We start from the raw sequence: 12,997 nt of genomic DNA on the forward strand, positions 1-12,997 counted from the left end.
TGTTGGGTTATATTAACCCATAAAGTCTCTTTCAGCTCTGAGTACCATGATCCTGTAAGATTTTCGTAGGCTCTGGTCTACCTACCACTTTCTGTTTTGTTTTTGTTTTTTTTTTCTACTCCCTTCTGTCCCAGGGGAGCACAGGGTCTGGGTGCTGTCATTGATGGGATGGAGGAACAATAATCTCTCCTATCTGTACTATCTTCTGTTCTATTATGGTGGTGTACAGGCAGCTCCATAATCTAGGCCACATTTTCTGCTATTCTGGCTCGTTTTCAGCCAGCTTCTTCCTCTTATTTTTGAGGGCAGTATGAGAAAGACCCTGTGATTGTGGAACAAATCTTGACCAACAAATTGCCTTTACGGTGACCTTTGTGGTTACATTAGCTGCTCAGGCTGGGGGATGAAGCACCTGCCTGGGGATGTGTCCTGTCTTGGCAGTGATCATTGCCAGTGTTCTAGGGTCCACACATATTAAGGGCGTAAAACACTGTTTTGGAGTCAGAGCACTGATTATTAACCCAGCTGTGGGCCTTGGACAAGCCACTGACCTCTTTGGATGTTAGTTTCCTCATCCTTATGATGAGATAGTTGGATGAGATGATCTCTAAAACCCATTCTGGCTCTAAATCCTATGAAATACACTCATCACTTCTTTCACTGGTTTAAACTGGACTTTGTAAGGAATAGCTATAAAGTTCTGGGCCCTAGAATATCCTTTGGATGCTGGGCTAGTCTTTCTTCATCCTCTTCTTCACTTGTAGTCTTCACATGCCATACAGATATTGCAGGTACCTAACTCCCACTCCTATCTACACACACTTCTGGGTAGTCCCTCAGCTCCCTACCCTATACCCCACTAAATTTCTGGGTGGGCACATGGGAGCCCTCTCCCAGGTCCTGTGCAAGTCTCAGGTACCCCCTGATAATGATAGGATTTGCTCTGAAAGATACAGCAAGACCCTCTCCCTAGGATTCCCTACTTCATAGGATTTAGAACTTGAAAGGGACCTTCAGAGATTATTTAATAAAACCCCTTTATCTTGCATATGAGGAAACTGGGGTCTCAGAAAACTCAAGTGACTTGCCCATGGTCATACTGGGAAAAGAGTTAGGGTTGGTACCCGGGCTCTGCAACTCAAAATCCAGGACTCTCACTAATAAAATGTTGCTCTCAGTTTGCTATTCTTGGAAGCCAGACAAAAACTTGCTTGGTATGAAGAATTCTTTTTCCTAAAGTGATTAATTTTCAAAGTATATCTACATATCATCCTCAGGATCCAGATAATTCGACACTATCTATACTGGAGATCTATCTGTATGTATTGTTAACTGGGTTTTTAGATTGGAAATGGAAGAAAATTGGAAGGGTTTCAAGGCTTTGGAAATGAATCTCACCTTGAAATCAGTGTAGACCAAGTAAGTCCAACTGTACTTCTGGAACAGCAGGGTCCAAGAAAAGGGCTTCTTTTGAGGAAAGGGGCAGCAGATTTCAGCTGTTCTGCAGACTGAGTATTGAGATATCCATATGCTCTGGAAGGGAAAAGGCTGTCTATCCTTAGTAGTGAGGATGATGGATCTGACTTTTGCTTCCCTGCTTGGTTTAATATAGACTTGGCCTGTTGGATCATCAGGGGCCATGTCAAGACTGATCTGCCCAGAGCACTCTCTTCATTGACGTGGAGGAAAGGGAAACTTCCTTCAGTCTGGGAGATCAAATCCTTTCTGTGTTTCACTCACTTTGAAGATGTGCACTAAGACACAGAATCTCAAAGACAGATCTTAAGTCTTATCCCATTCCCTCAGCGGTTCTCTGCTGCAGGGACACCCTTATTCATGTTGGTTCTCTCTCTGGGCATGAACCCAAATTCCGACCAAGTAGTCTAGCATTCTTTCATTCATTCAACCAGTATTCATTAAGCATCTACTATATTCCAGTTACTATGCTGGCTTCTGGAGATAGAAAACTAAAACCAAAATAGACCTGAGCCTCAAGGGAGAAATGACACATACATACAAAATTAAATTTTTAAAAAATAGGCAAAGTAAATGCAGAGGTAAGGATGCAAAAAAGATGATGCCTTTCTCTTCCTAGAGATGTTTGTTTTTAAATTAATTAAGACCATGGGGTCCATGAATTTAACATCATTCCCTATCTAGAACCACAGAGTCTTAAAAGAGTCATAGATGCTAAGAAATTTGTAATCTTGGAAGCTTAAAATCATAGGAATATTAGACTCTAAAAACTGTAGAATCTTTAAATCATAGAAGTTTAGAATCCCAGAGACCTGAAATCAAAGACGCTTAATTATTAGAAGCTTAGAGCCATAGAACCTAAAGATTGGTAGGTCTTGAACATGGAATCTTAGACTCTCAGAACCCTGGAATCATCGGGGCCAAAGATTCTTAGGATTGTAGTTTAGAATCTTAGAATCAGAATTTTCAAATTACAGAATCTTAGAACCTTTGGCCAGACCTTGAGCAGTAGGCAACTAATCTACTCTGCTCTAGGACTAAAGAATTGGGTGAGGCTATTTGAGGAAAACAGTGGGCCTTCCTGAGAGAGCTCTGGTTCTGGGAGAAGTATCTCTAGCCCAGTCTCACAGACAAGCCTATCACATCTTAGAGTCTTTTTTTTTTTCAATGAAAGAAGCAAACACTTAATTGGTCAGAAAGCATTAGCCATGGGGTTACTGGCACAACTACACCCACAGCAACCGTAATTCCTCTCAAAAATCAAAATACTTCTGGACCAGTTGTGTGAGTGCACACAAACACACACACACTCACACACCCATGTCTTTTTCTTGGTGAAAGGCACTGATTCACCCACAGCCACATTTCTTCTCACTCATTTAGGTCAAATAAAGACTGTCCTTCCCATACAACTAATGCTAGGGTTGGTTTTGAATGGTCTACCAGGCTCATTTTTCTTATCCACACTAATACAAAAGGAATCCTGCCCTAACAGTGTTTCTGTCTGGAAAAGAAAGGACTAGGGCAGTGGTGGTGGTAGGGTATTTGACCCTTTAGGTCTGTGAAAGATTATGCAAAGATGGGAACCTTATACTCCCTTTTTCAGTGGAGAGAGTAAGAAAAGGGCTTAACCAAAAGGAACTTAGTTTAGATTAAGAAAGAATGTTTCCAACAGTGATTTTTAGTTTTTAGTTGCTGGAATGGGGTAGAGAAGATGGTGGAGATCTTTATGGATGGGATAGAACTCCTAGCATAGGGTCTTGAATAGAGTAGGTGCTCAATAAATATTACAATTTATGGACTGGTTAACATAGTCCCTGTGAGCCAACAACCAATCTAGTCCAAAATATGGGGGATGGACATAATCATTTTACCTGAAGTTTCCATGACAGAGTCAGTATTTTATGACATTTCTCTCTGGGGCCCCAACCCTCAGATGATGCTATAGGATAATCTCTGGCATAGAGAGCCCCAGAGGCTGAAGCCATCTTCTTGTTTACAGGTCAGGTACAGTGTGGGCAGGTGCACTGTCGGCTTCCTTACACTGCCCCACCAGTTCACCTCAAAGCCGACATGGATGGACCACTCTCTAATAGGGGTGAGAAGGTAAATTAAGTGCCCCCTGGAACTACAGTGTATTCATCCCAACAGGCACCCCTCCATGCATGCCACTGAGGTGGGGCTCTGTTGGCACCAGAGCTATGGGGCTTTTACAAATGTGTTCACCTCTATCCACCCCAGGTCCTTTGTCCACCTTAAGTGTCTGGGGCCTCTCAGTGATACACTGTGAAGCTTCTCTTCCTGAGAAACCAGTGGTCTGTCTGCGTGTTTCTATGTGTAGTGCAGTGTCCATCTGTCCATCCTGTCACTCGCCAGTTCTCACCCCTATAAATTCTTACTTCAAGAAGTCACAAATTACAACACAGTTATCAGCCATACTGGAGTAACTCCAGAGTCTGTTCTACATGCTGCCATTTCTTATTATAGAAACCTGAATTTATCCCAACTCATTGTGGCATTATCATTTTAATTTTTATTGCTCGGTAAATCAATTGTTAGCACACGGTAATTTGACAGTTGAGAAATTAGTCAAGAAATAACTCCCATTTCTGTAAGCACTTTAAGGTTTACAAATCTCTTTCTCCGGAACCACTCTATGAGGTAAGTAGTCCAAGTATTATTATATCCCATTTAATTGGTGAAAAACTGAGGCTCAGAGAGTTATCCAAAGTCAAGTTACCACATAGTCATCTCTCCCTTATCCAATACAATTAAGGAAAGGGCCACGTTTATTCATCAGCTATACTGATAGAGAATTATTATATATGCCATACATGAATTACCAATTTTTAGATTATCAGAATAAAATAAAATATGCTTAACACCAGAACTATACTGAACATAATTTAATCTTTCTTAGATGATTTAGAAAGCACTTCATGATCTGGCAGGGTCTCAGGGTCATTGTTGTACACATCAATTATCATTGTAGAAGTGATGGTTAATAGAAGCTTGCAGCTGAAAGAATATAGAATAAAGTCTCTTTCAATCTACATGGTAATAATCTATTGTTAGACTAGAAATCTCTTAGTGACATCATGACCTTGGAGGTCCCTTCCAACTCTAAGCTTCCATGATTCCATGATCACAGGTATTCAGAAGTGCTCTTAGGGGGAAGGGGGATTTATTCCAAGATACAATAAACATCCCAGTTTTAAGCTGTATTTGAATCCAGTCCAGGCAAGGTTATCATTGTTGTTTTTATTGTCATGATCATTGCTGATTTCCACTGAGGTCTTTCCCCAATGTTTCATCATGGTGTGGGCATGACTATGGCTTCTTCGTGGCTCTACCAGGAAGTACAAGGAGGATAGGGGGTCCTAACAAACGGAAAAGGCTTTGAATAGAGGCCTAGTGGCAATTGTTGTGCAAGGACCAACCTACCCACCCTGGAGTCATGTCAGTAGAAGGTTGGCACCAGGTAATTCATTTGTCTATGGAGGGAATTTCCATTTCCACTGATGGAAGAAAATAGCAAGGTGTGGGAAGGCAAGATGTAGTTGGAAAGACTGCTGTACTTGGAGTTACGAGACCTGAGTTCAAATCTGACTCTGCTACATAGTCATCATATAAACCCAGAGCAAGTCACTTCTTTGGGCTTCCTTTTTCTCATCTATAATGAGAGGAAGGTGGACTCTGAGGTCACCTCTGAGGTCCCTTCCCAATCTAAATCCTATGACATACTCAATATTCACATTGAAGAGATCCTTGGTCCTTGAGAGAGTGAAGCAAGAGGTAAAGGTTTGTCATCTTATCATGTCAGGTATCAATGACAATGACCTTTGGAACTCACAGCTAGAAGGCATCAAAGAGGTTTTCTGATCCAATCTACCTGGATAGGATTCTCTCTCTAACATTTCCCAAACTTAGGAAAGGAGCTACTCTTCGTCCCTCAGCCTGAGGATTCCCTCAGTGTTGCTATGACATAGTAGAAAAAATTCTTAGTTTGTAGTCAGGAGACCAGAGCTCTGGCACTTTGACTAGCTCTGTGACTTTTCAATTCAGCAAATTAGAGGTAAAACTCTCAAAGTTCATTTATTCATCTGTAAAATCCCCATTTTCCTTGTTATATTAAACTTTGTACTCCCTTGTTGTTATTATTTTATTATCCTGTTGTCTTATATTCCCAGCTCTTATGAAAGTTCAGCTCTTATCTTGCACAGGGCTTTAGAACTTCTTTCTTCTAGTGAGAATTTTAGTGAGTTGTGTCATCGTTCTTTACTTTCAAAGGTTATGGTGAAGTTATCCTCATTTGTAAGGCCTCTTCCCCCATGTGTAAAATTCCCCTCCAGGGAAAGGTGAGGGAGATCTTCAGTCTGGCCACCCAGTTAACCAGAAAGTTTGTGTGCTAGACACTGGTATGGGGGAAGACACAAAAGACCAATAATCTGCCCTGGAAGAGTTAACAGTCTAGAGGGGAAGATAAAATTACAGTAACATAGAGCTGGATTGTGCGGTCCTGATTGTGAGAACTGAGAGATGTCACTCTGGTGATAACTTACCATCTCCCAGGCTTCTGTTGTCAATGTAAGTCTTCTTCTCTACTCCAGACTAGTCTCTGTAAAATTCCAGTGCATGGATGATAGTTATTTCCTCAGTAGTTAATTATTTAGTATCCATTTCCACCTAGTTGGCTGACTTCAAAGTTTTCTAAACTTGTTCTTTCTTTGTATCAGCTCCCAATTCTATAAATAAGTATCTTAATTTAAAAATATATATATATATATGTACACATACACACATACACACACACACACACACATATATATCTTCTTTTAATGTAACCTTCAGAATGTTTCTGGCTTAGATCTGGAATGTTCACAGGGAAAAAAAAGCTTTTGGAAAGGGGCTATTCTGTCTGTACTTGCTTCTAGAGCAGTCTCATTTTCACTCATGGCTTGGTTATGCCTTCCTTCTCTATGTTATGGAACTGGTTGTCTGCCCTGGAAGTAGGTAGTGGCAGGTAGAGACATAAAACCATTCCCTTGGTGGTGAATACTCCCCAGTGACTCTTCACTTTCTAGAAGACCTAAGTCAGTAAGTACTGTGCCTGAAAACTAGAGTCCCCTGGAATACTTCTTATTCTTCTTCCAGATAGAGAGAGTAGTTCCTCCCTATTTTTGGTCCATTTTGATAGGATTCACAATAACTTTGGTTTGCAATCTAAAGGTCGGGTGAGTGACATAGGGTTTGGTGGGGGGGAGGGGGATGCCTCTTGCTGGGGATTATGAACTTATAGAGCATTTCATAACACTTGATGGTGGGAGTAGGAGGAAAGCCTAAAGGGAGGGAGCAGTTTGAAAAGATGTATTCAAATTTCACTTTGTGAGGTTCTAAACTAACTTTGAGAACTACTTATCTCCAAAACAAAAGGTATACATCTAGCTATTTCTACCACAGTCCTCTCTAACATTCACCTTGTTTCCTTTCATTTTTTCAATAAGTAATGTAAATCAACAGGAACATTCATTGAACAGATACCAGTCCTGAGTCTGCCACTGACTTACTGTGTTAATTTGGGCAAATCTCTCCACCCCTGGACTCAATTTTTTGAAATGTGTAATAAGGAGGTTGGTTAAACTAGAAAATCTCGATGATTCTATACAGTTATAATGAAAATTCCATAGTCTATTATCTCATTTCTAAAATCCTTTCCACCTCTAACATGATGTTTTGTGTTCTAACATCCTTTCCAGGTGCAATGTTTTATGTATGGTTTAATATCCTTTGTTCTTGATTCCATCTCAGTGCTGTCCATCAGTGATTTTGTCTTCCTCCATAGTCTTGTTGTACACAACCATCTACTATAACGCTTTCCCTAGTCCTGCCTTCTCCTCCTCTGCCTATGTGGGATTCTTCTCCACATCCCCACATTTCCCTGTCAGGATGGAGCACTTTGTCACTTCTCTCACTGTGTCTAAATCAAACCAAAGGGACCAAGACAATGAAATGGGCTTGGTTACTTGAAGACTTTCCTGCCTATGGTCACTTCAAGACATAGTTTTCCTTGACTGAGAGGAAAGGGAAGCCTCCCCCAATCAGGGGACTTGGAATCTCTTGTCATTAGTTAAGAGCCATCAAAATGCTCTAGCACCAAATAGATAATAAGGCAAAAAGAACAGGTAGGACTGAACAGCCAGGAGATGGAATTAGGTAAATAATAACAACTTATATGTATATGGTACTTCATGGTTTTAGAGATTTTTTTATATAAATGATGTATGTGAAATAAATAAAACAGCTGTGTGAAGTAAATAGTGCAAATATTTATGTTCTCTCTTTGATGGATGAGGAAAGTAAGACATAGAAGTGACTTCAGTGCCTAAGATCACATAGAAAGTAGCAGAGATGAGACTCAAACCTAGATTTTCTGGCTCCTAGCCTTGGGTCTTTCAACTCCAGTGCTCTGGTCAGACCACATGTAGTCAGTGAATTTTAGGTGCAATCTCCTCTGAGAGATCATTAATGATCATAGATACCTGTTGTGGATGAATTCTCAAAACATTGGACTTCCCTAGTGACCTCAGAGAAGACTTAATTACTGTTCTTGGGGAAGTAAATTTCTCTTTGGTGGGTTGCAGGGGAGAGTTCCTGATTCTAGCTTGGCCAGATCTCCCACTTACTAGCTGAATAACCTTAGACTCTTGAGCCTCAGTTTCCTCATCTATAAAATGGGTAGGAAGGAACACTAATATTTGAATTTTCCAAAGCACTGAGCTGTTATGAGAATCATGTGAGATACCAAATGTCAAAGCATTTAACAATCTTTAGGTACCTTATAAATGTCAGGTTTTTCATCATCATTGTTCTCTACACTCAATGCCATCCTTCATTCTATCATATACCACACTGCCTGCCTCTGGGTCTATGGGTGTTAACATTATTCAGTATAAAAGGAAAGTCCCATGTCAGATACATTTTTTAAAATAAAGTTTTGTTCCCAATTATTTCGGTGAAGGAAAAACATTTTACTGGCAATTGCAACAATAGTGAGTCACTAGTTCTTTTGGGGAGCCAGGAGCCAGTCACAGAGCATGACTTTAAAGGGCAATGGCTGTCAGAATGATGGGTGGGAAGCCTCAATATGTCTTTGTCTGACCCTCCTTGCCTACTTTCTCCTCCACACAGGTCATCCTTTTTCAGTACTGACTACGCAGACTCTTCCACATCTGTCTATGGTGATTCCACAGCTGCCCCTCAGTCACTGAAATGTGTGTGTCTGCCCCTAATGACTAGTGGCTTCTGCCTCAGCCTTTCCATTTATTCCCATGAACCACCAGCCAGTTCCAGCTCCCCACTCAGCCACCCGGGGCCTTTCTTCCCCTCCTGCTGAAAGCAGGCCTGGGGTTGTGCAGACCAAGGCCATCCAGCATGGATCCCCAGAGCTACCAGGAACACTCCTGAGGCCACTTCTTGGAAGGCAAAGCTCCCCAAAATTTGGAAACAGGGTGAAAAAACTTTTATTTTTATTGAAACTAGAATAATTTTCAACTTGAGTGAATTAGAATTAAGAAAGAATGAAATTGCCAGGACAGTAACAATATCCAATTTAATTTTTTTTAATATTGGCCTTTGTTACCTATTTCCTTGAGACCATCTATGAATTCTGAATAGTTGACAACCCCAAATGTTATCCACTCAATTGCTTTTGTTTGAGAAACTATACAGTTTTTGTGGGAAATTCCCAAAAGAAAACTGTGTTCTAATTTTATCATTTCCATCTGTCTGGTTGTGTCAAGTTAATTCAGAGAACAAAGTGAGACTCACCAGCTCTGAGAGCCACATAGGATGCAAACGACAAGCTTACCCAGCCAGAAGAAAAGGTGGCCCCACACTGGGCATGGTGTCTATGGGAGACTTTGGATCTCTAAGTCAGTGGATATATATCCAGCTGCCAATTTCCAGAATGTAGTTCTTTTCTCCAGCTTACTGCAAAGCCTAGCTAGGGGAAAACACTTGGCAGACCAAGGAGAGAAACCTAACCATTCACTCCAGCCCCATCCCAAGGACCAATTTATTGATGTAAGTCATAGAATCTTAGAATCTCTAAGTTGGAAGAGACTTTAGGGGTCATCTCATCTAATCCCCATCAAAAGCATGCATCCCTTCCCTGCCAAGTGGCCCTTCAGCCCCTGCTTGAATACCTCCAGTGACAGGGAACTCATTTTTGAAAGAAAATAAATAGAAACAAGATGGAAATTGAGAGAGGGAAAAAACTGATTAGTCCTTCAGGTTTTACAACATATACAGAGTACAGAGCAAAAATGCTATTTTATCAGAATGATTGCATCTTTAACTCTTTTAGCAGATGGATACAGTAGGAGGCAAACACCTCTAAATAACTGCTTTGTGCGGGGTCAGCACAGAACACCTGCAGTAGGAGAATAAAGGCAATACTATGAAGTTCAGACAATTTAGAGGTTGAACCCTGTGGCAGGTCAGAGCCCCAGGCATTTCAGAGAGGGACTGAATTTGATGGGCACAAATGGAGCCGCAAGGTCTGCTCTCTTCCCAAAACAGTGCAAGAGACAGGTTAGGATGCCATGGTGTATGTGTCCTAAAGAAAGAAGCCAATGACAGGACAAAGTGATATTTCTGATCATGGGCCTCATTCTAAACAGGTCCTGGGAGCTTTCTGTTAGGAAGATAAGGAGATTGCAGGTTAGGATTATAGGACCTTTGTGTCCTAGAGGCAGCCTCACACAAAGTAACAGGGGAACAGTATGTCAGTGATTCTCCTCCTCACTGTTCAGGAGAGAAGGTAATGTTAGGTTTACTCTTCAGTTAGGTTCTGGAAGATGTTCAGGCTATTTAAGTAGGACAACAAGAGTCTACTTGTACCCCATCCCCTCTTCACCTAGGCAATTGTTTTATCTCATGACTAATGTAATCAGTGAAGGAGTAGGAAGGAGTTGGACCATGACTGAGGAAGGAGACTCCTTGAAACAGTGGTAGACCTTCAACACTGGGCAGTACCTATTCTCTGAGGTTCTCACCAGTTTGCCCCCTCCAAGAGAAGCAGGGGGGCTTTGCAGCACAGAACAAGACCTGCTCATTAACTGGCAAGCTGCTCCTAAGTTAGAAAGTCACTGAAGCAGCCTGAATATTGTGATCACCCAGGGCTCTGAGGCTTTTGGCACCTGCCTCAGGGATAGTCCCAGAGAGACCTGCTGACTCGCCCATGCCTGCTCCAGAGCCCATTCCTCAGGGGAGAAGTCAAAAACTCCTTCTCTAGGAAATTCTTCATCGATTAAGCCCCAGATTTTCACTCAAAGTCCAGCGCCTATGTGACTTTAAAACAACAGTGATTATGCATATGGAAAAATACCTTATTGTGCCAAGAATATGACTTCCTCTCATTCTGTTAATTATCTAAATACTTCAAAAATCATCTGATCCATTTCTCATTTGCAGTCCCCACTAATCAAACTTTATCTCAGGTCATTCCATTTAGCTTCCATCACAGGTAAACTGTGTTTACTGCACATGTGTTAGAATGAGCCACGGAAGGCGAGAGTCTTTCATGATGCATGATTAAAGTGTGCTTGAGTGCTTTTTGCAGAAACAGCAAGGGCAAACTACAACAAAATGTTGGTGTGGAAGAAAGGGTCCTATATAGAGTTTGGAGACTTTGGACAAGTCCCCTACCCTCTCTGAGCCTCCACTTCCTAGTCTGAAAAATTAAAGTGGTCAAGTTGTACGATCTGTTAAGATCCTTTCCACTTAAGGTTCCTTTTAATTCCAACATTCTAGGTTCCATTTTTAACATTCTATATTCTACAGTCCCTTTCAGCTATAACAGTCTATGTTCCACATTCTATGTTGTAAGATCCCTTCAATCTCTAAAATTCTATATTTTAAGGTCCTTCTCACTCTAATATTCTATATTCTAAGGCCCTTCCCAGCTCTAAGTGGCAATGATTTTCTTGGGGCAGGGCAGGGGATAAAATGAGGAGGGGGAGGACCCCATAAGAAGATCTCTGAATCATAAACACTATTTAACCTTAATAGCTGGTCCCAGATCTCAGAGTAGGGAGTGGTTTCAGAACTGCTTACCAAAATCTTTCCCTTGTTTTTTTTGTTCATTACGGTTAAAACCTCCAACCCCAACTTGGAGGAAAGATCGACGGGTGAACCATGACACAAGTTCAACTTGAGACTTTGCCCCAGAGTTGTATCCCTAAAGTGGTTCATGTGGTCCTAATATGCTGCGCATCCAACAGATCTCCACTACTATGGTTAGAGCAGCCTTGGACACAGCAGGCAGTCAAAACTAATATTTATTTAAATACAAAACAAAAGGGAAGACGGAAGAAAATAAAAACATAAAAAAAATTGTAAGCACTTTTTTGTAAAACCAATGTCTGTTTTGTTACATACTTTTAATGTTGTGTGCTTTGTAAATGTCTTATTTGTGTAATAAATAAAGTTAATGCAAATAGAAGTGCTGGCACTTACATCAAGAAAATGATGTAATTCCATTCTTTTCCACTTGCTTCTTAGTGGATAGATCACGCCTTGGGAGCCCCTGTCCCAGTGTGTGATTATTTGGTTAATCACCAGCTGCCAGGGAGTTTAGCACATATTCCTGGTAAATTGTTACAATTTCCCAGTTAGCAAACTGGTCATTAAACTGGCAATGGTGTTCCTTGGTGTAATTACCCAATCAATGCCGTCTGTTACCCAAGCCCCAAGAAGGGGGAAAAGAAAGCAGTTCCCCACCACCACTAACTAGCACTTTCTGCCATTGCTGTAGGGGACAGAGCAGATGCCACGTCAAATTTGGAGTGTTGAGTGTACTTAGAATGCTGAGAATGATCTGGAAGCAGGAGGGTAGGGTAGAAAGAGTACTGGGCTGGGAATCACAAGAAACCTGGCTTTGACTCCTGTCCCCATATCTGCTGTCATCTCTCTATGCCTCAGTTTCCTCATATATATGTGAGGAAAATAATATTTGTAATACCTACCTCATAGGGTTATGAGAAAAAATGTGGTGCAGACTTTTAGGCTTGATGTAGTTTTGAGGTGTGCATAACTCTCCATCAAGGACCTTTCCTCCTATACCACTTTCCAAGTTTCACTGCAAATCTTCAATCTACCAGATACTAAAAGGGCTTCAATTCTTCTAGAATCGTGGCAGAACTGATGTAGCACTGAAGTTGTCTATCTGTTGCCTCATCTTTGCCATAAAACCTCCTTTCCTGCTAATAAAGCCTCCTAACTTTTCACACACAAAATCACACATGTTTGAGATTGTTTGTGCCCAGCTTGCATCTTTCTGTCACTCTTTGAGTGATTTATAAATTTTAGTTCTTCAGAAATGCCTGTATTCCATGATTTGAAGCCATCACCAGGAGAGAGAGAGTTAAAAAATTGAGTTTACACTTGAGAAGAATGGAGTTGACAACCGAGACTAGCAGGTGTGGTAGGATGAGCTCTCCTGCCTCAATGCTCCTCTGAG

General features: G+C 41.2%; 1 protein-coding gene across 2 annotated transcripts in view; it reads left to right on the forward strand.

Annotated features, from left to right (window-relative positions):
- LHX6 (LIM homeobox 6) overlaps window positions 1-11,980 on the forward strand; it is a 37,369-nt gene extending 25,389 nt beyond the window's left edge. The window contains exons 9-10 of one of the 2 annotated variants that reach the window (XM_069073752.1): window positions 3,479-3,582; window positions 8,665-11,980. In XM_069073752.1, coding sequence (XP_068929853.1) covers window positions 3,479-3,582; window positions 8,665-8,685 — 125 coding nt within the window. In that variant the 3' untranslated portion in view covers window positions 8,686-11,980. The remainder of the gene's footprint in view (window positions 1-3,478; window positions 3,583-8,664) is intronic. The other variant, XM_069073753.1, reaches the window with a different exon arrangement.
- The last annotated feature ends 1,017 nt before the right edge of the window (window positions 11,981-12,997 follow it).

This window comes from Petaurus breviceps, unplaced genomic scaffold (assembly GCF_028583685.1).
Source record: "Petaurus breviceps papuanus isolate PSGF00001 unplaced genomic scaffold, PetGlider_PUasm1.0 90879, whole genome shotgun sequence".
Classification (NCBI taxonomy): Eukaryota; Metazoa; Chordata; class Mammalia; order Diprotodontia; family Petauridae; genus Petaurus; species Petaurus breviceps.